Source organism: Crassostrea angulata, chromosome 1 (genome assembly GCF_025612915.1).
Source record: "Crassostrea angulata isolate pt1a10 chromosome 1, ASM2561291v2, whole genome shotgun sequence".
NCBI lineage: Eukaryota > Metazoa > Mollusca > Bivalvia > Ostreida > Ostreidae > Magallana > Magallana angulata.
Window position 1 is genome coordinate 27852554 of NC_069111.1, and position 25954 is coordinate 27878507.

The 25954-nt window shown below is 35.0% G+C and overlaps 1 protein-coding gene across 1 annotated transcript; it reads right to left on the reverse strand.

Annotated features, from left to right (window-relative positions):
* Positions 1-805: 805 nt before the first annotated feature.
* LOC128186828 (nuclear pore complex protein Nup160-like) lies at positions 806-25206 on the reverse strand. The gene is made up of 34 exons (XM_052856753.1): positions 25052-25206; positions 23145-23241; positions 22280-22487; positions 21519-21744; positions 20182-20260; positions 19613-19727; positions 18199-18271; positions 17859-17947; positions 16917-17089; positions 16122-16278; positions 15453-15542; positions 15245-15349; positions 14824-14889; positions 14630-14711; positions 13856-14021; positions 12784-12911; positions 11530-11690; positions 10167-10297; positions 9717-9790; positions 8883-9195; positions 8483-8615; positions 8154-8249; positions 7940-8034; positions 7583-7679; positions 6561-6666; positions 6233-6399; positions 4696-4747; positions 4285-4395; positions 4046-4172; positions 2809-2928; positions 2472-2613; positions 2126-2263; positions 1367-1471; positions 806-1106 (listed from the first exon to the last, which is right to left on the reverse strand). Exons 1-34 carry the CDS (start codon positions 25140-25142, stop codon positions 1026-1028), a joined length of 4194 nt encoding a protein of 1397 aa, XP_052712713.1. The 5' UTR covers positions 25143-25206; the 3' UTR covers positions 806-1025.
* Between the last annotated feature and the right edge of the window lie 748 nt (positions 25207-25954).

Here is a 25954-nt window from a genome sequence, read left to right on the forward strand (position 1 = left end):
CAGGAAAGACAAAACTTCTTTTCATATTAGGATGGTATATTATTATATTTTGTTGTTTTTTATTTCATGCCTATACTGTTCAAAAATTCATTTGTGAACAATGATGACAAATAACAGCATCATTATATAATTCTGTATTGTCCTGACACAAATTTCTCCATTAAATCTTTGCATGCGCTTTATGTGTATGTTGTACAGAAAATTCTTCAAATTAATTAAATCTGTTACAACTTAACATTTGTTTCAGGCAGCAGAAGGATGACGGATAAAACTGAACAAATGCTGGTTGTGTGCAAATGGTGTATGTTGGACATAAGACTGCAAGGGAATGCAGTGAATGAAGAGAGAATGCAGATTCTAATAATATTGTGTGGACTGAGAATTTGACAGGGTGTGAATCTTCATATGAATAAATATATTTCTAGAATATTTTTGTTGTATTTTACTATGCCAAGTTAGTTCACATGATGATGAATGATAATTGATGAAGATAAGCAACCCAAGGGGTTCTCATGAAACCACATACTGTAGCAATGTTTGATTAAAACCTAAATTGAGGAAATGTTGCTGCTAATAATCTCCTATATGTATTAATTTTACAGATGTACCACAAACATTTATCTCCCTTAGTAAAAACATGTTTCTGCAAAAGTGAATTGTCAGCAAGGGTACAGAGTATAATAGTCATTTAAAAATGCATGTAAGTCTAGAATAATTTGGGAATAATTTGATAACCTGTAGATGTCGGCACAATTAATGTAGCATATAAATAGATTCTAAATGTTGAATACAGAAAACAAAAATATTTGCATTACAAAACAATTTATTTAAATTCATGAAAAAAATGAAAACGATACAACAAATTTCCTGTGTTCTCAGAGAGCACAGACTAAAGGACAAATATCCGATATAGTACCTTGATGAGAGAAATTTAACATTCAATGACCTGAAAAAGAGTGTTTCTGCATGAAAGAAAGAATTTAATTGCATGCAATGAAATAGAGTGGAGAAATAAGAACTGTCAGTTATTTCGTCAAAATCTGTTCGGAGAGGTGTCTCATTTTCTGGAAGTAGATAGCCAGCTTGTACTCCAGCATTTCAGCCAGCTGAAACAAAGCAGAACACGTGAAGTATCTGTACTAGCAGTCATATATAATGCAGCCACATCATTTTCATATCCGCGAGAAACATTTGATAAAAATCCGCGAGAAACATTTGATAAAAATTAGATTCAAGTTATAAAGTCAGATAAAAATCTTCAACAACAAAACTAATAGGCAGTTTCCAGACAGAATAATAAGTGTGTGTATCAAGATGCGTCATGCCTCTTGTAGGAAGAAAATTGTTGAGACAAAGGAACTCTTACCCTTTCATGGTGTGAATCTTGTTTCATGTCTTTTAGAGCTTGAGATAATTGGTCTATGCAGGTGTAAGGTAACCAGCTGCTTTGAGGGACCGGCCTCGAGCAGGACTGAAATTGAAGTCAAGTTGTAAAGAAATCTTTCAAAATAGTTTTTGGTTACAGAATTGCATACTGTGGAATCATTTAAATTCATAGGGGTCAATTTTCGTGGATTGAGTTTTTGCTTATTTGTGGGGATGTAAATTCATAGAAGCAGAGGTTTTAAATTTCAAGACAAAAACAAAATTTGTTTTCGTCAAGGATGTAAATTTGTGAGCGAGAGCTACCCAAAAATATCACGAAAATTGAGCCACTATGAATGCTAATGATTTCACAGTATTAAGAATAAAATTAGAACATGCACTACAGAAACTGGGCTACATCAAAGAAGCTTTGATGAATTTATGCTTGTGGCAAATAGATTCCAAAGCAGGTTTTGAATCTTGCTGCCAATAAGTCTTAATGCCCTTTCTTTAAATGTCTGTTAAATAAGTTGCAGTGAACAAGTTAAGCATTGGTAAATAACTCATTAAAATTAAAGTCATGGCTTATTTAAGTTACCATATACTTTCACTTTAGACACTGGATATAACAAATAACATTTGCATTTAACAAATCATTGGTTTTCATTCATTGACATTTTGCTATAAATGTGTTTTTAAAATTACTGTATTTGTTACTAAGAGTAATCATTAATTTTTTATGTTGACAATGACTTGTTACCTTGAGATTGAATTCAGGGCAGTCATGGCCGGTGTATGTCCACAGTAAGGCATCCACATACTCCACGGTCAGCACCACCGCATCCTCCAGCTGGTCATAGTCCACGTACCGCCGCAGCAGATCGGACCAGTGCAACTCCTGAAACATAACACAGAATTACTAAATATCTCTCACAAAGTTTTACTTTTAGGATTAAAGTCTTATAATTTCAACATGTTAGTTATCGAGAACTGGTGTCTTAAGAGAGAATTCCTTTTTGGGGGTTATAAAGCATGAACAATTTAGCCTGATCACATCTTTAAGAAATAAGTGGCAAATGAGTGTCTATTTACTTGATTTTTCATACCTTATATGATTTGATCATCCAGGAGGGTAGTGGGAATCCCTGGGAGAGGAGGCGGATGGTGACCGTGCGGTGGAGCTGGGCGGTGCTGTCCTCGTGGACCCTCAGGTAGTGCTGAAGGAGGCTCCAGGCAGAGTCTGCAGCACTATCATACAGAGCAGAACCCAGGTCACAATATGCACACAATGATCACAGAACACATTTTCACAAATCAGTACCGGTATATCGTATAGTGCATGTATTACAAAGTGACCTATTTATAGGTCTTTATGGAATAACAAATGGCTACCCTACTCCTCAGTAGTCTATTACTACTGGTAATCTGTGACAGTGACATTACCTGCTTTCCTTGAGGCCAGGGGTGGGCAGGTCGTTCAGTTTGAGCCAGTCCCAGGCTTGCGTCAGAGTAGTACTGTCGGCCAGTGTTAAGTGGCTGCAGCTTTTGGCCAGGTTGACACATCTATAAGTGTAGCAAGACAATATTGCAATCATCTAAATGTTAGTAACAAAGTACTGTTTACATTTGTGTGTACTCCTTATCCCCATATTTAAACCAATCAACTTTTATTGAAGTTTTGCCTTAACAAATTTGGAACCAAAATAAGATTTTATGAGTGAGGGGTTACTTATCTGTGTCATTGAACTACAACTAATTCTTTGAAACCCAATCCCTGCAGAATGACTCTTCTATGATTGGTGTTTATTTTATGACAGAGGTTCTGCACAGCTGATGGAATATACAACATCCAGTGATGTAAACAGCTCATTTAATGTTTCTTTACCCTTTTCTAAGTCTATTTTGTCATTCAAACTATGACTAAGATGAGTGGACAACCATAAGCCGTGTATCGTAAACCAATATCAATACCCCATCTAGGCGGTAACTGTCAGATTCAATGGCCTTGAGTACTGGGTTATTAATTTTGGTTGAAAGCTTTTCCCCCCACTTTTCCTCGCATCTGGGCCAGGTAAAGTAGCCAAGTATCGTTGCACTTAGGTGTCTTAAAATACTTGAAATGTTCAGGGACAACTGGCAATGACCTTAAGTCATCATCTTTAAAGGCATGCTCCTTCAAGGGAGACTTACTGAAACGTATTTCATCACATACTTTCTGTTGCATAGAAGATAGATTTAGGCCTGTTTATTTATCTGAGTGAAGGTAGGGTTTTGTTTCTGCAAACTCTTTAGCCACACTATCAATCAAAACTGGCAAACTACGTTCAACAACAAAAAGTTCACTTTCACAAGGTTCTCTCTCTCCTCCCTTGCTTCAATACCCTATTTCTGAATCATCAGAATCCTGAAATTCCTCTGTTTCAATTTGAAGCACATCCTGTTCATCAGAACTATCAACCCAAGCAAGTAAGAAATCTTTTAAGTGTGTTGACACAGGAAAGTAATCCGAAAGGAAATGAAATTGTAATTTTAACATTCAAACTTCCTTGATATGAACTTGCATGTAAATAAAATGATAAAATAGTGTTTTTTCAACAGTTTGATAATTTGCATTACATAAATGTTGGATAATTTTATTGCACTGTACTGTACTAAAATAGAAACACAAGAATAAACATACCTAAGTGCCAGACTGTCAAACACAGATATCAGTTTCATCCCAAAGAGCTGACAAATTGTCAGCGCTTTGTCATACATCCCAGCATTCACCAGTAATCCTACCATCTCGTCCGCTCCAGGGGTAGGACCTTGGAAAATAAAATCGTCACATATTCAAATCATGTTGTAGTTTGATATCAGCCAAATTTTCCATGACAATTTAATATAACTCTGCATGACATGTAAACATTTTCAACTAACCTGATCCGACTGAGTTGCTTTTATCTTGCTTTAGCAGCTCTAGACGGGCATCAACTAATATATACTCCTTTTCGATGTCCTCAAGTTCCAAGATCTCCACTCTCTTTGTCGCTACATCAACATTAAAAACATTTATTGATCAAACTTCAAGTTCATAGTGAATATACACATCTGTATGAATGTTTATACTGTAGATTCCTTATTTACTCAAGTTATTTTACTGTGATTCAACTGTTTTGCATCAAATCACAAGAACATAAAATTGCAAACACATAATTTTTATCTTAGTTTCATTTGACATAAAAAATAAAAGCTAGATTTTAAACTCTGTAAGATGTGCTTGTGATTTTATGCAGATATTAATTCTTCGCAGTATTCAAAATTCATTACCAAAAAAATCTCTTATAATACCTGATATGTCTCCTTTCTCGTCTCCATTAAAATTGTCCTTGCCCGACATCACCTTAATGAATGAAACTTTATATTATCGAATATAATGGAAACAGTTCAATGCAACACATTCAACGTAACATGTTTTTGACCTATACAAAATGGAAGACTCCTACACATACCTAGTATTATTTGCCCTCTGTTCCACAGAAAGAGACAATGAAGATATAGCACACCCTGTTGTAGTTGTGGACGATACAAATGCATATCTATATACTTGGTTACAGGTCCCGCAACGTTATTTTTTTTACAATCCTAACCTATCGTATTGTAATAATCTCATCGTATCATGCATGTATACTGTTCTATCATGCTTTAATAATATTCTATTGTGCGTTAATCCTATCAGGTTTATCGTTCAATTTTAACAGTTTTTCTGTTTATCCTATCGTGTTAATCATTCGTGCCTTTTTATAAGCAAGTAAAGAACTACTGTATACAAGAAAATATTCGCCCCCGTTTTATTTTTGCCCCTTATGCCTCGTTGTTAGAGGGCGAATTTAAGACTGGGCGAATTCCGATGTCTTTAATCATTTTTCTTTAAACACAACTGTGTCTGGGCGAATTCCAGACAGGGCGAAATTGTTTGCAAGTGTAGAAGGGCGAAAATTACTACGGGCGAAAATAACCCTGTATACAGTAAATATGATATGAGTCAAATTTGGCCCGCATAATTCACCATTTTTTAAAGAGTTTAAGGTGCAATAAATTGTTATGTTGTGCTATACATCTTGAAAGAAGGCAGTAACCATCATGATTAGATTGCAGTGAGTCCTGATTAGAATTTGAAAGCTAGATAGAGGACATATTAGATGGTTAGTTTAAAAGGTATCTATTTAAGAAATAAAGTACGAGTTTTTGTGAATGTTGCAGAGTAACCTCCGAGGTCGAGAAATGTTGTTTTGATATATAAAAGCCCAGGCTTTTATATTTCGAACAACATTTCGAGACCGAGGCTGTCATGTGGGTTCTCTCCAGGTAGTCTTGTCAAATGTGCTCACTGTAAAACACTGGCACGTTTTAAATCGCTTTCCATCAGCTTTGTATGGTCAGGAATGTTTGTTTGATCACTATAGTCATATGCAACTTCAAAGTTTAATTTGATTTTTTTTCATACATAAAAAAATGCATTAAGCATTCAGCAAACACGCCAAACGATCCACCGACAGAATAATGTTGAATTACGGTAAATGACTCCTCCCTCTGATTTATATAGACACGATTCAAGTAGGTTCAGTACAATTTTTCCGGATTAAGATGACCTATAGGCATTTAAAAATCCTCAATTGTTTAAACTGTATGCTAATTTTGGTAAATTTAAGCGTGCATATAAATAAAAAGTATCTATCAGTCTTAAATATTTCAGGAAAAAAGCAATTTGTTGATATTTTCTACATAAAAAATGGCACTGAAAAAGGGCCCATTTTTTAGCTTTAGTGCACTTGTTCTTAATGAATTTTGTCTCAAACTGTGTTAATTCTCTCTCTATCTCTCTCACCTGCATTTCAGTGCACACAGAAGGTTTCACAATCCATGCATATATTGGGTTGACCAGTCGGAGGGCGTTCATGGCTGCTAGGTAACAGTGGGCCTGCTTCTGGAGGCCCTGTTTAGGAGGAACCTCCCTCCCTAGCCTCATACCATGCTCGTACATTACAGCCCCCGCTACAAAAGGACAGACAAAAACTAACTGGTCAAAAATAGTCCAAAAAACAAGTCAAAGGTTTGAAGGCTTCCAAATCGTATCTGTGCCTTTCAAATGTAGACAGGAACGTATCATAAATCACAGACAGCCAAACTTTGTATTAACTTAAACATGAACATACCCTTTCCAAAGTTGTTTCTGGTCACATAGAAAGCGTAGAGAATGTCGTAGTAGTTCTGTGTAGTAATGTCCACTGTTCTCGCTCTAGACTCCAAGATAGAAACCACCTACAAACCACAAAGACTTAAGATAGTACTCTATAGGCATCGTCAGAGGCCCATCACCAGTTTTTAAAACCTTTCTGGTTTTTATAAAGATTTTTTTTTATTCTCGATTCTTACCTAAATGTAAAAATCCAAATGCTTTAGAAGATACGAAAATGAATACACTGTTGAAATGTTGAAACAGACCATGTATTGAAGATATGCAGTTGTCTATTGATGCATGAGTAAGCAAAAACACAGAGGGAGAAAATGTCAAGTGACATGTTGGAATAGGCCATGAATTAAAGTACATGTATTGATGATTGATGAGAACAAGAAAAAAAATCAGCATGTTGCATATACTCTGGATTCTTAATCATCCTTTTATTTTTTATCGCTTCAAAATGGTGTATCAAACTGCAAGTAACATTTCCAGTATATGATACACAGGACGTCCCCAATATTGCTATCAATTATTATAATTAACGATTAAAATTTAAACAATACTTATGCATTGTATTTTCAAATACCGTTAACATCTATAAAATCGCTTGCATTTTATACAATTCCCAATTTTGTGTGTTATGCAAGTTGTACGAATGTAAACTAAACTTCGCCATTACATAACCAGCCACCTGTTGACTCGGCGCGAGGTTATAATAGGTTATAATTATGTTTACTAGCGTTAACAAATGATTGAGTGAAAACGACATTTAATAAAGATAAACAAGGTAATATTCAATCACACAACCAAGTTTAGATGGATAAAACCAAAATTTATAATGCTATTTTTCGAAGATTTTCTGACTTCAAGCCTTCCAAAAGTCGATCTGGATGATACGTCTTGTGCTCTGCTTCAGAGGAAAAAATATCATCTTATCGTCCGAAAAATACAGTATTGAAACAATAAAAAAAAGACTAGCAGGTAAAAAATAGTCACCTCTTCTTGAAGATCAATGTAAGGGAACCCCACTAGTGTTTGAAGATCCTTTCTCTCATACAATGTCACCAAAAGCTGTCGCAGGCAGTCTTTTCTCCTGTGTAAAGAAAATTGACCAGGTAATTGTATATACATGTATATGAAACAGGTCCGACTTTGGTTTAGAGAAGTTTTTCAATTTAGTACTCATCATCATACATTTGACAATACACTGAATTTTGTTATGTGAATTCTACTCGAGTGAAATAATGTTGTACACTATATTCATTAAATTACCCAGCACTTACCGATACCTGTAAAAGGATACTGGTATTTAGATAATCAAACGTGTTATAAATACAAGAAGCCATTGCTAACCTTGATGGGTCAGGGTTGCTAACCATGGCATTGTATGCTTCATCATTATGACCCATTTCCAGCTGATACTTGAAAATCTTTGACCACAAAGTGGCCTAAAAAAGGAACAGGAAAAAGTTGCATTCACATGTAATAATTTACCATACCAATTTAATTTAAAATTTACAGGAAAAGGGAGCAGGAGAAAAAAAATTCAATGTACAACAAGTCTTACAGTATTTTCATCATCTTGGTCTGCAATACTTATGGCTGTTCTTGCTAAGTGGACAACTGTATCAGCATAGTCAAACTCCTCAAATTGTCGAATGACCTATATGAAAAATCAAACACAACAATTTAATTGTCTCCTAGCTGATACATATAGAATATCAAAATGCTGTCTTGATCTTGGCCCTGGTATCAGCCAGAGTGATTGGTATTTGCCAAAGTCCAAAAGGCTTGATGTATTTAAAACATTAAATACACTGGTGCAATAATACAGCAACATCAAATACACCAATGCAGTAATAACTACAAACACTGGAGTGCAGTGAAAGCTCTGACCTTGAGGTAATAGAGAACTTCCAAGACCCGGGGGTTGAGCTCGTCCGTCTGCAGCAGACTCTGTGTTAGGAAGGCCTCTGTCTGCAGTCCTGCCTTGGCCTCAGTGTAACACTGTGCAGCCTTTTGTGCCTCTCTATCAAACCAAACATCCTCAATGTACTAATACATGTACAGAATATTACATGTCACTTGGTTGGCTTTATTTTCAAATCAAATGTTAAACTTTGTGTTTATTTCCCCATTCAATAAATATTTCAATAATTTTTTCTTGACTAATATAACTTCACAATTGTTAACAAAGAAGTTAAAACCATGTAATTTATTCAAAACATTGCACTAGTTAATTCATTAATAAGCTCATTGAATTAATTTGGCTGAGAGCAATCAATAATGCACTTACCCAAAATGCAGATAACAAAGCCCAAGCATGAATTTTCTGGAAGCAGGATTGACTTCACACCAATGATTTAACTGAAAACAATATTCTTGCAGAGGGAGGTACTGGCAACAGCTGGCAAGAAATTCTGGAAACAGGAAGTTTTCATTCAGAGGCCACAGTAAAAATTGGATAGATCTGGTTATTCTTAGAATGGCCCAATTGCACAGCTGCCCTGTGTTGTCCAGGATTCTTTCTGTGCGACTGAGGTTTGCTCGTGCTTGGTTGCCACCGATGCCTCGAATGAAGAGTTCAGCAACAGTCACATTGGAGGAGACTTTGAAAAGAAAACAATATATAAAATGAAATAGTAGCAAGCAATCATTGCAGAAAAAAGAACATAAGCCACCAATCAGGGGTTTTGTATTTTTTCTGCAATATTGATACCTTCATATCCCGCATGAATCACCAAACAAAGCATTTTATTGTGTAAATTATACAATTCCTTTGAGACATTTGTTCTTTTATTTTGATATTAATGTTTTTCTCTAAACTGTAGTTGGTCTCCCTGTTTTCGTTTTGTTTTCTCCAGGTTACGATTTTTCCTCAATATACCTCTTTGCAAGCCATCTAGCATTTCTTCAGTGCAAGACTGTTGGTTTTGCAAAAGAGGCTGTTTGTTTTGTTTTCAGCAGGTCTGTTTCGTATTTACCGCGGTAAGTATGTTTTAAAAATTAGTTGTTCGTTTTGCATAAATGTCTCTCTTTGCCTGTAGAGTAGTATAAACATGTGGAATAGATACCCATATTCAGATGGACATGTTTTCTGTAAGGTTTTAATAAATGGTATATCACAAACCTGCTTTCTGCACATTAGTCAATCCAGAGTTTTCTGCTACCTCAAGACTGGCTAGCAGCCGCAGATTCATTTCCCTACAAACAAAAGTATAACTTTTATCTAAAATAACAGTTTAAGAATCAAAGCCATTCTTTTTCTTTCTGGTAGTATCTTGTCTGCACACGTCTGCCATTTTCGGTTCAACATAACACATATCTGTGTGTGTGTGTACTGTAAATTCCTAATTAAACGCGAGGAATTAATATCTGCATAAAATTGCAAGAAGCACCCTTAAAATCTTGTTATATAATTATTTTCTTGAGTTGAAAACTATAAGAAATAAGCATAAAAGCTATGTGTTTGCGATTTTATATTCTCTCAATCTGATACGAAACAGCAGGATCGTGGAATTAAGTACTCGACTAATATAAGGAATTTACAGTATATATGTATGTGTGACTTAGTACTTACAATGAATTTGAGTGGCTGACAGTGGCCACTTTAGTTGATGCCCACTTCAACACAGCATATGACTGTAGTAGAGAACTGGTCCTAGGGATCATGTCATAAAGGGTCTCACTGACCTCAGGGGTGATTCCATCCTAATTAAGTCAGAGATACACCAAAATATTAATTTTTTACAAGGCATATTCTTTCATCCCTCTCCATTCAAGAGCAACTGATATCTTTCTGCCAGAGGGGAAGACAACCTTGCAAGAATAATAACAGTGTGAAAAACTTAAAAGTTGGAGAGGTCAATTTTAGAAATAAAGTTTAAGTTTTCATTAACGTTGCATGATAACCACTGAGGTTGAAAAATGTTAATTTTCAATCAACTCCACTCCCATTACTGTAAACAAATTATATTTAACTTGTACACTGTTTGTGGCTTTCTTGGGTAATCCTTGCCCACTAATTTACATCCCCATGAATGCATATGTGAGCATTTGTTTGATATATATTTATGAAATCGAGCTTGCTACCAACCAAATTACGTCCCCACAAACCAAGAAAATTTTGGCTACCCATGAACATTGACCAATACGAATAAACTTACTAGGTAATCATAGATTACAAAGCTCACAGAGATGAGGCATCACCTCTATTAGACCACCTTTATCATATTGCACATCTCGGGTATGATAAGGCAACTCTCAGTGATCGATTGAGTAAAAATCCCTCTGATTGATATGACGTCACAATAAACAGCATGATGTCATTTTTTACTCTAAAACATGTCAATTTTAACTTTATATCTGGTCCAATTATAACAAGTGAAAAGCTGTCAATGTGACAGCAAACTGGGTTTTCATTTATGTGAACTGTATTCATAATCCATGTCAACCCGTATCCAGTGAAATGGAGTACCCTATATGCAATATTTTGCCAAAAAATGACTAAGTTCAAAAGCTGGTATTTTTTTCATAAATTATCAGAAATCAAAATCCTAGCAATATGCACACCTCTGATATATGTACAATTGATCTGCAAAAGAACAACTTCCTATGTTGAAAACTGTAAGAGAAGTTATCCGTACAATGAGGGTACCCTTTTGGCAGCCGCCCGCCGTTTTCACCATTTTAATAACTGGATTTTTCCGTTGGAAAACCCGGTTAAAAACTGAAAGCATAAAATGTCAATAGAAACTCTTCTAACTGAATTTCTCTGTATTACGTATAATTAACATTGATGACGTCACAAGCATGTTTAATAGAGAAGATCAATGTCGGGAGACAAATCATCGGAATGCAGTGTAAACAATGGAATGGTTGTAAATAATGACTGTGGCATTTCTTCAATCTCATCAACAAATGAATTGTCGAATTGTGATTACCCGGTCTCCGAGGCTGATGGTAGAGGTCAGGAACAACAGGAGATCCCGGAGAACTCGGAACCGCGTGTCCGACGTCTGATGGAGAGTTGTGGTCAGAAAATCAATGGCTGAATCACTGGTCAAAATCTGTCCATCTATCAGCTGCTGCTCACTCTCCATATCTACAGGTACCACATAAAATATAACACTTAAAACCATAGTACATGTACCAAAACAACAAAAGGCCAATAGGCCTTAATGGTCACCTGAGTACCATAGCTCATACACAAACTTGTTGAGGAGTCTGTTTAACATAATTATGAATTTAGTTTTTCTTTAGATGTCTTAGAGTAAGGAATAAGATTTTAAACATTATAAACAGTAAACAGTATAGAGCCAAATTGCCCCCCCCCCCCCCCCGAACCCCTGACTCATTGGCCATGGATTTCAAATTTGAAGTAAAGGAGTAAGTGGACATTGTAAACATGCATTCACTTTTTTCCTCACATGAGGGGGGAGTGAAGATTTTCTAAGATTCATTACATTTTCTCTATAAGGCTGTATTGGCTCCATCCTAGGGTCAAAACCCCTGACCCAGGGGTCATATATTCACAATTTAGTTGATAACTTCATGGACATATTGGCCATGCATATAGTTTTTGTCAAATATATATGGGAGTAAAGAAGAAGATTTTCTAAGAGTCAATACATTTTCACTAATATGGCCATATTGGCCCCACCCTAGAGCCCGAACCCCTGACCCAGGGGCCATGGATTTCATAATTTTGGTAGAGGGCTTCATGGACATAATAACCATTCAATCAGTCGCATGATGACAGACTAAAACAAATAGCAATTGTATTAAAACTCAGGTAACCTAAAAATGTCCAATGCATAATGTACATGTACATGTATAAACCACAGTGCCAGATAAAAATGTACAAAAGATAATATACATTTATATTCCAGATAAAAGTGTACAAATTGTGTTTAAACCATGGGGCCTATACAATGTATAACAACAAGATACATATGCCAAACTGCAAATATTTAAATCACTCAATTCTATCCCAAGTGGATGATATACTTCAAAGATGATATAATTGCAATTTAAAGAACTTAACTTGTGTGGATTTCTCAGGCTTACATGTATTTCTTTTTGAATAAAAATTTTGGAATCAAACACTAACATAACTTTTAAAGTCTTTTTTCTATAAAAAAAAAAATCTTTATTTACTATAACTTATCTGTTTACATTGTATACAAAAGTCTTACCACTTTCCTCGTCCTCTAGTGTAGCCTTGGTGAGATCTAAGGAGTTTAGTACGAGATGCAGACAGTTTGGTAAATCATGTATGTTCTGAACCAATGCTCCCAATGAATCCAGGGAAATTTCAACCAAGCTGTCAAAATGAATAATTATTGATATACACATCAAACAATACCTGTTACCATGCATGAAATATTTTTTGCATGTATCCAATTTCAACATAGTTTGTGAGCATTTAATAACCATATGTTAAACAAGAGATGCTTGTGAAACACTTATGCCCTCTCCCTTGGAAACATCCACGAAGAAAATGAACGAAAACTGCAAATAATTGGAATTTTTCTAAGTCAAAGGGGCATAACTATGTCAAAAATTTCTCGATTGTAACCAAAATTAAACTTGACCTAGACATTATTATGATAAATCTGTATACTAAATTTCATTTCAACATGTGCAACTTCTGCATATTAAGTGGAATTTTTTTAAGTCCAAGGGGCATAACTCTGTCTAAAATTGCTTGATCGTAACCAAAATCAAACCTTAAATATTTTGATAAATCACTATACTAAATCTCATTTTAAAATGTGCAACCTCTGTGAAGAAAATGAACAGAAACTGCATATAATTGGAATTTTTCTAAGTGCAAGGGGCATAACTCTGTCGAAAATTGCTCAATCGTACCTGAATTCAAACTTGACCTAGATATTATTACAATTAATCTGTATACCAAATTTCATCTCAATACACACAACCTCTGCAAAGAAAATGAACGGAAACTATTGGTGGACCGACCTACCAACAGGCAACAGCAAAGCAATTCAAAAGGTGGGGGGGGGGGGGGGGGGGGGGGCCATAAAAAAATAGCAGATCAGATGATACATGTTCAATGATGGGTAGGTTTTGCTGAATTCTAATTTATTACAAAGCAAACTATTGAAAAAATAAAATTTATAATGATCTTACATCATTCTCAACTGTCAGAAAAATAATGATGAGATTTTAAAATCCCCCCAAAATGCCTCAAGCAATTTAACACACAATTTTTATTTCTTGCATTTCATTAAAAATCTACATTACCTTGTGTTGAAGAAAAGGTCCTCTACTATGGGCCTCACAGCCTCCTCTGGCGACTCCTTCATCAGAAGGGAGTCCTCAAACTGGACCACCATGTCCTCTGAGATCTTGCTGCCAATCAAACTTAGACACATCCCCAAAGTCCTCAAATCCGCCAAAGTAATCTCATCTGTCAAAATCATATAACAGTGTTGCATAATGCAAGTTTTTTTCTATCTGCAGCAAATAGTAACTCTATGTTGAATTTCTTCAATATTATTAATATAACCGTATAACCGTACAACCATACATGTAGATTAAAAAACAGCATAGGCCTTTCTTGTCACATGGATTAACTGGCAATAAAACCTTATAAAGGGTCTCCAGCATGATAGGTCAGGAATTTCAAAATTTATGATTTCTTTTACAAGTAGATGCAGACTATTACAAATCATTGGTTCTGGGGAATATTGGGAACAACTTTGTACATTTAAACAAATCGTATTCAAAGTTTCTGGCTCATAATTTTGAGGAGTAACAAAAAATTGAGAAAGTTAACACATTCTAGAAAGATTGTGCCTTCTTTACTTTGCCACAGGTACCTCTTAAAGGCCCCAAGTATGGACAAAACAGAGCTCTTAATGTTACACACCAAATCTAGTCAAGATTGGCTCGGTAGTTTCAGAGGAGAAGTTAAAAATGTAATATCGATAACTAACAAAGATCCACAGCAATGGGTCACCTGAGTGACTGAGGAGATGTAAAATAAAATTACGGGAAAATAAAAACAAAACATACTCAAGTCTTCAGCTGACCAATGTCCATCACCCAGGTACAGCTCTTCAATGGGATCACAGGGTCTAATAAAGCTCAGTCCACCCTTCAATCAATTCACAATGACTTCATCAGATTTCAGAACTATTGAACACATTTACAGTAAATTCAATATACATAGAACATAAATCAGAATGGAAGATGAAAACAAGACCTGCCTTTTTGATAATGCACACTAATCCAGTGCTGGGTTCAACAAAGAAACCTTTCATTTTTCCTCCAACCTGACAAAAGATTTGGAACAGAAGTTTAGCTAAATAAGTGAATGATAATAGCTACTTTACAATGTTTTTCAAGAGAATTACTTTCTTTAATGATACTTATTTAAGTTTTTCCACTATGCTCTCTTCCACCGACAGTTATCAAGCTATACCAAGGTACACACAAACTTATAAATGTTAAAAGACATGGGTACAATTAAAGGTTTATTAAGGTTCTCCAACCCTCAGATTCAAAGTTGTTTTTTTCTCAGACTTTACAAATGAAATTAAAAGAAATTCATTGAAGGTATCCATGCATCTAGCAAAGTTACTGCAAATTTGCCAACAATGTATATAAAGGAATAAATATGGTACATACCTCTTGATATTGAACAACCCCTGAGTAGAACTTGGACCACTGCTCCATCTGTAAATCACAGTACTCTTCTTCTGATATTTCATTGGCCATTGCTGAATTTCGAATCTTTGATAAAAGAAAACTTCATTCAAGAGAAGAAACAAATATATCCTTCATAACAACAACAGCCTTAATATAATTATAATCTGGCTATCCCTGATATGCTTACAGCATCCTCCACGGCCTCTGTGACTTCATGTTTTAGTGTATTAATGTCCAGGTCTGAGGGAACAGTGGCATTCATTGATCGTCTGTACACCTGTATGACAAGAGAAAGGCAAGGTACAGTACAGGTACATGTAGAGCAATGCAGACCATACATTAAGATTGCTAGCATTACTTCTTACGGTGCGGTCGCACAATGTAAGTCGATTGGAGTCAATTGTTGAGGTACTCACACCATACGATTTTACAATTGAATTCCCATTATTAAAACCTAATCTATATTTCATGAATTGATGTACGGGAAAAAGTCAGTGATGTCTCAATCTCACCAAAGGGTTGATTGAAACTTGGACGTATATCAGATATGTAATCAACTTTTCAGACTTTGCTTTCGAACTAGGTGGTCATGCTGTAAGATTTTAAAAAAAAACGAATCAAATAAGAAAATTGGATGAAAAATTGCATTGTGTGACTGTACCTTAAGTCAATAAGTCAATTTTGAAATCTTTTCTTCTACAAAAATTTAATTATTAACAAAAATTTATTACTCCCAAGTTTTTTAGCTTTGATTTAAAGATTGGAAATGAAGGAGAATTTTTTTTTCAACCATACAAAGATTATTCCAAAGCTTAATAGTTGACGAGGGTAAAAAAACGAGACTTAATTTACTTACATTTAGAGCTTTGTGTATGTCGTACAGGTTGAATCGTTTGGGTTGGAACATTTTCTCTGTGTAGACTTCCCTGGGGTCAGTGTGCTGGCTGACCAAGATCTCCCCAGCGTCTGAAGGGTGAAGTATTACCTCAACCCAGTTACCTTCTCGAAGCTCTCTGCAGATTCACAATGATGTCAATTAGTCTAAATCTTAACCATGAATTTTCAATGACAAAAAATAAAAACATTTGCAGTCTGTGAAAACCATACAGATGTTACTAGATGTAGGTGGGGTCTAAATGCTTTCAATTGTCTTTATATATAGGGGTGGAGGAATAGTGTTTACGAAAGAAAAACATAATGGACAATGCCTTTTACAAGTCATGTTCAGCTTTACAAAAAAAAAACACCATAATGGCCAACATTGGGACTACCATTCATTTTAACTTATTGGACATTCTGAAAAGGCTATCAAAAATTTGACAGATTCCTGACTTTTAACAACAGGCCCACATAAGTAACAGCTCCTGGTGATTTTTACATCTCTTTCTAAACAGCTGAACAAAGAAAAGTGGGGAAAAAGAAAAATATGAAAAGTTTTCACACAATAAAGTGACAATTTGACTAAAGCACAGACATCTATTACGCTATGTCATAGCATTGAAAAAGAGAGATCAGAAAAGCTCATATAAGCTTATCAGTTAAATGTCACAATTTTTCCCATCCGTTTAAAACATGATGAGCTAAGGTATCCCTAAGACACAGACTGCTCGAGAGTCATTTCTGTTCCCACTGAGAATTGGATAGGGCTTACCCGGACATGTGGCAGACTCGTGCGATGCTCTCCCCTGAGCTATTGGTCCACAGGGTCCACAGCTTATCCGCGGTCACACAGTAGTCAATCAAATCCTCGGCCACACCCACCACTGTCGCAACATGCAAGTGCTGCAAACGGCCGCTCTGTAGTTCAGGTTGTACAAAACAAAACTACAACAGAAAAATATTTCACTGTTGTAGATACATGTACATTGAATATTGTATGAGGTTTTTTTTTCTTTTTCTAACTTGTTCATGTAGAGTTCTATTAGATATTGGAAAGTATATAATTGCTCTTAAAAAAGGATTTTTGTGTGATCTGATATGACCTTGACCCACAAACATTATTTAAAGTCACTGCATATCTTTTGATCACAGGCACCATGTGGGTAAAGTATGAGCCAAATTGGACCAAAGGGAAAAAAGATATGATTCGGACAAGGATTTTTCAAATAATTTGCTATTACCTACACATTTGACCTTGGTTCAAGGACACAACACACCCTTTACTCAAAAATGTGGAAAGTGTAGAGGCTCTGAAAAAAAGATTTTTGTGAGGTCCGATATGACTTTAACCCTTGACCTACAAACCTCATTCAAGATCACTGCACACTCTTTGACCATAGACACTCTGTGAGTGAAGTATAAGCCAGATTAGACCAAAGGGAGAGAAGATATGCCCTGGACAAGGATTTTCTATATAATTCTGCTATGATCTAAACCTTAGACTTAAAAAGTGGCTTAAGGTCACTGCACTTCCTTTACCCAAAGGCACTCTGTAGGTGAAGTATAAGCCAGATTGGGCAAAGGGGAGAGAAGGTATGCCCCGGACAAGCAATCTTGGACAGACTGACGGACAGACTGATCACTATACAGCACCCGCAGAACGGGGTCCTAATAATATAATTTGGATTGAAATCTACATGTATATTAAATTTACCTGATTACGCTCTTTAAAGTTCAGATGGACACATAATAGCAAGTTGACAGCATCACTTGTCATCACTTTAACCAGCTTATGGCCGGCACCTAAGAACCACAAAGCAAATTGTATTCATCAACATATAAATTATGTACTGGTAATGCAGGAAAAAAATTGCCCCAAAGCATCCTAACAGTGAAAGGGGACCGATTCTGCTGATGTAAATAGGAGAAAGTCTATAACTTTCTAATATAAATGGTTTGTGTGAAAAATTATTTGATAATGTAACTACAAAAAAATCGGACCAAGCAGCTTTAAGAATAAAACCTATTGAATTTTAGATATCAACAATACTTGCCAGTTGCAGGCGGTGCATGTTTAAGCTCAGGACAAGTTTCCAAGATGTTGTATATAGAAACACACTCAAGACTCTGCGAAAAGAACAATTCATAGAACATTGAATATTAGAAAGTTGTTTACAAAGTCTAGATGCAGGTCTGTAGCTCCCAGTATAAACAAATTTGGATGGACGAACTTTGATCTACAGTGCCTCCCACAGTAAAAACAACTGCAATTACGGCACACTTAAAATTGCACTAGTTTATGACTAATTAAAATGGATAGATATTAACTTTTCAATCCACTTGCCTGAATGTAAAAATTGGTAGCCCGAAAATTACAATAAACTTGTAGTAAGAAGACAACACCACATTTGTTTATCTTAATTGAGTAACTCAAAAATTCATGCATGTTGACCAAATACTTCCTATTTCGTAAGCTTTGTTGCTGAATAAAGCAATGATGGACCAGAATTTTTGACATATTAAACCTCATTAACTTTTAATAACATGTCTTATTTTTGATAAATGCTTACCCCTCCAACAAATTATTAACAGAAAAATCTGCAAGCAAAGCTATTCGCAGTGCAGTCATTGCTAGCGATATGTTTCATGATCAAGAAAAGTTGTATGACAATTTTCGATCTAATAAATTCTGTGCATAAGCAAATAAGATGAAACTACATCATGATATTAAGTTTTATTTAAAAAATGTAACATATTTATGAGATGAGAGCATAATTTATTTTAACTAACGGGCCACATAAAATTAAAATTGATAATTAGTTAAGCGTTAATTCTTGACGACTTATCTAAATTCAACACGAGGCCTTTCTAATTTCCATATGCAAAGTTGTATAGTGAAAGTTTATTTTTATGTTTTTAAATTATTTTAATTCAATGTTTCTGTTAAAATTTTTACTTGCCTGATTAGACTAGTAAGTTTATAGTTTCACTTGCCCGATATGACATTTGACTTGCCCCAGGCAATTGGACAACCATAAATGTCTATCCCTGATTAACCTTAATTACACACAAATTCTGTGGAAAAAATTAGTTCCATTAAATTCTTCTGGCAATTTACTACTGATATCGTCACTTAACCTGCCTCAAACTTTCTCCTGAACGGCTAACCGATCTCTGAAAATGAAGTACCGGTATGTCAAATTGACATCGAGATTGAGAGTCGCCATTTTTACATGTAAACAAACTGCACCACTTTACTGGGCTGGTGATGGTGTTTGAGAGAATATCAGAGGCAAGTAAAGTGACACTATCGTAGAGAAAAAAGTCTGAGGAATTTTTTGGAATCAAATATTTGTACAGAATGAGTTCTGGAGCTACAGACCTGCAGTTAGCAAAAACCCTGTTATGTTAAACTACAACATAAAAGATGAGGAGGTTCAACATTCTCATACAGATACGTGTACCTACCCTAGTAGACCACACCCTGATTTTGTGGTCCCTGCAGATGGCAAAGACGTAGGTGTCTCCCCTGAAGGGATGGATCACCAGTCCCGTGGCTGACTCCAGGGATCCCTGACTCCCCCTACAAGACACCATATGGAGATGAAAAGATTGAAATTGTGAGGTAATACCAAATGATTTAAGATATTAAATTGTCAGAATTAAATGCAAGCATTATATACTCTGTCCCTAGGTTTCCTCGATTCACATTATGCTTGATTACTCAATATTTATAAATACATCAGGGTTTAAACGATGTTCATTCAAAATTATGAAAAATTTCCAAGATTTATGAGTAAAAACTTATCATGTTTCAATACAAGTCTTAAAATTGTGATGTCTACAGGAATTTTGTACTGCAGCAGACCCAGATGATAATATTGAATAACTGTGCAAAGTATTCCAACTGACTTTTGAATGGAGAAAAGAAAACTACATGCCAAGTTTGGTTGAAATTTGTTCTGTGATTCAGTGGTTCCAGAGAGGAAGCTGAGTAAATCAGGTGACCTAAAAATTCCCCCCTTTCATAGACTAACCTCATGGCTACAGGAACCAGCTGGGTCCACAACTTCTGCATCATTGAAGACTTGAAGAGTTCAAACTGCTGCACAATGCCTGCGAATAATGATCACCACTCACTACAATTCTCACTACGCTATAAACTATCTTTATGCCACAGATCTACAGTAAAACTCGTTTAGTACGAACACGGATATTGCGAATTTACGGATATAGCGAAGTCATCTTGGATCCCCAGCTATGTAAATTTAATGAATTTCTTATACGGTTATAAAGAATTACGGATATACAAATTAATTTCTTAGGTCCCAGTGACTTCGTTATAACCGAGTTTTGCTGTATTGTTTTTGTTCTGTTCACTGCTTTCAGGTTAAAAACTTAGAGAAACTTGGACAATGATTACAGTGAATTGTATTATTAAACAAGAGGCCCAAGGGCAACATCGCTCACCTGAGCAACAAAAGCCTTAACTCTGATTAAATCAGCATTACAGTATCAAATCATAATATCTTGACAAATAAGTACAGAAGATCCTGCTCAAAATATTAAAACAATCTGCTGATTATTTATCCTTACATCTTTATGGAAAATACCAAGCCCCTTTTGTTGTTTGAGTATTAGTAAGAAGATTTTTTTCTATTCCTATATCCCCCCCACTTGTGGCCCCACTTTTCTCTAAGGAATCATGGTTTGATCAAACTTTATTATTTCCTCTAAATATCTTATGTAAAATTTTGAACCCTCCCCCATTGTGGCCCCAACCTACCTCCAAGGGTCATGATTTGAACAAACTTGAATCTACCATGCCTGACGATGTTGTCACACACATTTCAGCTTTTCTGGTCAAATGTTTTTTTAGAAATTTTTTTAAGATTAACTACCGGTATATATAATTCTATGTAAAAATTTGACCCCCCCCCCCCCATTGTGGCCCCACTCGACCCGCAAGGATCATAATTTGAACAAACCTGAATCTACCATACCTGTGGATGCTTCCACACAAGTTCCAGCTTTTCTGGTCAAATGTTTTTTTTTGTAAAAATACCAACAAATTTTTAATAATTTCTAATTATCTCCCCTTAAAAGAGGGTATGACCCTTCATTAAAAAAATTTTGATTACCCTTCACCCAATGATGCTTTGTGCCAAGTTTGGTTGAAATTGGCCAAGTGGTTCTGGAGATAAAGTTAAAAATGTAAAAAGTTTACATACAGACGGATGGATGGATAGATATACAGACTCCAAACAAAAAGTGATCGGAAAAGCTCACTTGAGCTTTCAGCTCAGGTGACCTAAAAAGGTTAGCCTTTTGAAGCATGAACTGTCTAAATTGTTTCACTTTCATAGCTGACTACCTTGAATATTAAGGGGAGGCATTTTGATCAAAAGAACGCTCCCCTCATTACTACTGAGAGCAAACTGGGCCTCTCCCTCCATGTTCTGAGAGGAAGCAGCTGCCTGGATCTGTGATGAGAAATTCCCGCCATGGTTCAACAGATATTTACTCCAATGACTCTCCAAGTCTGATGCATAGTTGAAGATTGATGGCAACGGTTGACTGCTCTGGGTATATCCAATGTTCTAAAATTAAAATGGATCATGCTATTTGACATGTACATACTACACATTTCAAAATGATTTCAAACATTAACAAACTGGTAATTTCTTACTGCTGTTAATTTATACAAATTCATAAGAAAACCAACTGTTTAAATTTTTAAATGCATTATTTTTTTACAAAATTTTTATTCTAAACTAAACTCTAGAAGATTCTACTTGTCGATCTCATTTTTTTCTTAATGCTGTGAATATTTGCACATTCAAAATCAAAATCTTGCAGAAATAAGAAAAACTTAGCAGCATGTTAAAAATACTGTTAGACTGTAGTTCAAAAATAATTTATTGACCAACACAAAGTTGAATCAAAATCAAGTCTAAAGACTCTGCATAGTTAACACTGCCCATCCCATTGTTTTTTGTTTAATGAACTGAAAAGTTCTTAAATGTATAAATATAATAGTAGAATTATTAACATTACAATGTAATCCAAATATCATGGAAATGCAGAAGCACAGACATCAAATGAATGTCATGTTTAATGTGAACTTTTGCTTACATTTTTTATCAGTTTACTTGGATGAGGAAAAACCAAACGGTGTACACTGATTGCCGTGACAACCAATACAATCACATTTCCATGGGATTCGTGAATGGAAATTCCCCCAATGATCTGAGTGTCATGGAAGTGGAACCGGATCTGTGACCCCAACAAGTTATAGTCCAGACTCTCCTCCACCAGCTCCAAGACGTTGCTGGTTGTCCTCCTGTTCATTGAAACATTAAATAAATTTGAAGGGTTGGAAATATAAGGTTTATAAAATGATTATTGTTTGTGGAATACACATAATACACCCTGCAGTGTTTTGTTACAGTACTTTGCTTTGTTCAACTTAAAAAACTTTTTTTTCTTCAGAATTTTCATTTATGACTGTGTTCTTTATTTAAAAAAAATAGCATAGCATTTTGTGGACACAAGCAGGCTCTTAATGATCTCCGATCCTCAGCAATGTTTGATAACTCTAAATTATCTTGAGTTTTTTTATCCGTACCATAAATCTGCTTTTTATATAGACAAATTTAATTAGTCTTCAAAATGTTAAAATTACAATTAGCCATTCAACGAACTACTTTTCCGTGGTGACTCCACAGAGACCCACAGAGACTCTGAACCACCATTGCACTGGTACAACTTTGTTTTTTAATTTGATCTCAATCAACTTGAATGTATACATTATTAATCCCATTATATTCATTGTGGCCAAAATTGCAATACCTTCATAAAATGCATGGATACCATAAAAAAAATTATTGTTTTATTTCATTTCATTTAAAATATAAAGATTGAAGCAATAATAACATTTTTTTGGATGACAAAAAATACTTTAAGACTGACGATTTGAGAACCTGAAATACATACTTACCAGTATATAAATCTGTTTGTGACTCCACCTTCTGTAAAGGTGTATCCCCCGCTGCTGTCCGGGACTTTGATGTCCTGAAGTGTGCTCACCGAAGCCACTAAACAACAAACATCTTTTAATACATACACATTGTCAAAAACACTACATTTTGATGCTGTTACATGTACAATCACTTTCTATAATAAAAATGTATTAGGGTTTTTAAAAATTCAAATAAAAGAATTCATTTCGTTTGTAAATAATGTTTCCGGGCATGACACCACAAGAAACTATTAATTGTCAGTTTGTATAAATAAAGCGAAAATGACTGGAGAAGACTATATATAATTACAGCAAGTTGTATCAGACAGAGAATGTACTGTAAAAACAACTTGGTTTTTGGATTGGTTTGTGACATGTTCTATAGGTCCTGTCACCTGTGTGACTTGTACAAAACTAAATTTTAAATTGAGAGAGAGATAGATGTTTAGCATAAAATCAAGGAAATATATAGAAAATGTCAAATTTTTTGAAGCCAAGCTTTGCAAGAATTTTATCTTTGAAGCCATATACATGTATCTATAAAATTTGAATTCAATAACCCCCATCTTATTATTATTATTAATGGCTGATGCAATGCAAAATCCCCATATGGATGTATATTGAAACCTGAAGCGGTAGAGGGCGCGTTTCAAAACAAATAATCTGGACATTTTTCATATTAATGGATGAACGTAGTTTGAGCACAAACGTCAAAGGTATTTATTATCATTGAAATATCAACCGAAAAGTGGTAGGTGGAACAAAAAACTCAGGACAGCTAGAGTACAGAAGAACAAGACATTTTTGTGACGTAGGTACGTCATCTTTTGTTAAACAAAGTCTGGTAAATCTCTTGTTGTCTTAAAACCCTCCAATAAGTTACCTGTAAACAGCCTATTTTAAAAAGATGATGTTAAATGTGGTAGCCATTTTGTTGCAAATATAAAGAATGAAGTAAACTGGAGCTATGGAAGTCAGCAACAATGTACTTAATGTCTGTCCCGAGTTATTGCTTCCATCGCTTTTTGATGATTTTTAAAAAAACTTACACATACCTGTGAAAGAAATACAGTTGAAATCAATGAAATGGAAAATATCTAAGATGTCTTCATTGAACAATTATCCCTTTTCGCTCATAAAATTTCACAGGAACGAAAACAATTTTCTTACGGAGATTAAAAATGGGAAATGTTAACATCTTTTCTCCATTCGGAAATACTCGGGATACCTCGCGCAATTTTTTAACGTTATCATCCGGGCTTATTAATGGCTATAATGCAATGCAAAATCTCCGTAGACGTTTTAATATAGATAATCTGGACATTTTTCATATTATTGGCTGAACGTCGTTTGAGCACAAAGGTATTTACTATTATTGAAATATCAAGCAAAAAGTGGTGGAAGCAAAAACTCGGGACAGAGTATAACTACTTATGTAGATATTTGACACCAATCATATTCAAATTAAGGCGAGATACAACACCATATCTTTTTATTTCCATTTGTTACAAAGCGTATACAGGGAACTAATTCAATTTTTAAACCGGGTTCGTGGGACATCTGTCATTTTAACGATAGAAAATGCTATAACTGCTGTTAAAATTAATAAACAAAAGATGGTGAACTCTTATGATATGAAAGTTTTAGGGTAGGCCTATATCTGTAATAATTATTTAGATAAGATTTATATATATGTATGTACATTTCATCGTCTGTCTTACGGTTTCATAGAGACATTATTGTCAATTCCTATAATAACAAAATGAAACTACAAAGGTAAATAATACCGGTTCATTAACCACTATAATTATAAAATGGATATTCGTCAAAATGAAGAAAAGAACAGAACACCACCATCAATTTATGTTGATTTTGCACACCGTTACCTGTATTGATATGTCTTTCCTTCCATTTAGACCCTGAATTGGAAGGAACAACTACTTCTCTAAAATACCTAATTCTTGAGTTTTCCGCCATGAGGATAGTGTGGTGTTTGTGTAGCCTGGTTCCCGAGGCCTTCCGATTAGGTGAGACGTCAGACGGCGCGAATTGTGCACTGAGACTGTCTAATGACCTGATGTGAGTAATGTCCTGATTGAACTGATGAGATATATTTTGCAAAATAACACATTCAAGGAAATACAACTAAAATAATTATATCTTTTACTAATAATTATGATATTTTCTTTCTATTAAAGTAAAATTCTTAATATAATTGTCTGTTATTAGGATGTAATTTGATGGTCATAATTTCCTAAGTGTGTAATGACCTGATGAGGCTTTTTTCCGAATTACTACAAAATATTGAAAACGAAATATTTTTTGTAGCTTGGTTTATAAAAGTAACTTTATTTTTCATTATATATAATGGTAAATTTGCTAATTCTTTTTTAAAATTTCATAAAATGAGGATTAAATATTTTTCTGGCGTGTAATATGACCTGACTGATGAACAATGACTTGATGAGTGACATTATCATACATGTATATACTGTATATTATACATGACGTTTATAAAAAAGAAGTATCTATCAATCTGATAACTGTCTTTGCCCCCTTTTAACATGTTTAAGGGGGTGTGCAGCCATCTTGTACACTTGAGGATAAGAATGTAAACATTTCTTGAACTCGCTTGTTTCTGCCCAAAATAGGCCAAAAATGTTGCCAAAAGATATAAAAGCAATAAATATGAAGTCCTACATGCCATTTTGTTTGAAAAGTATGCATACAAGAACAGCACAATGCCTTTTTAATCACTCAGAACAGCTGTCGAACTGCGCAGCTACAGG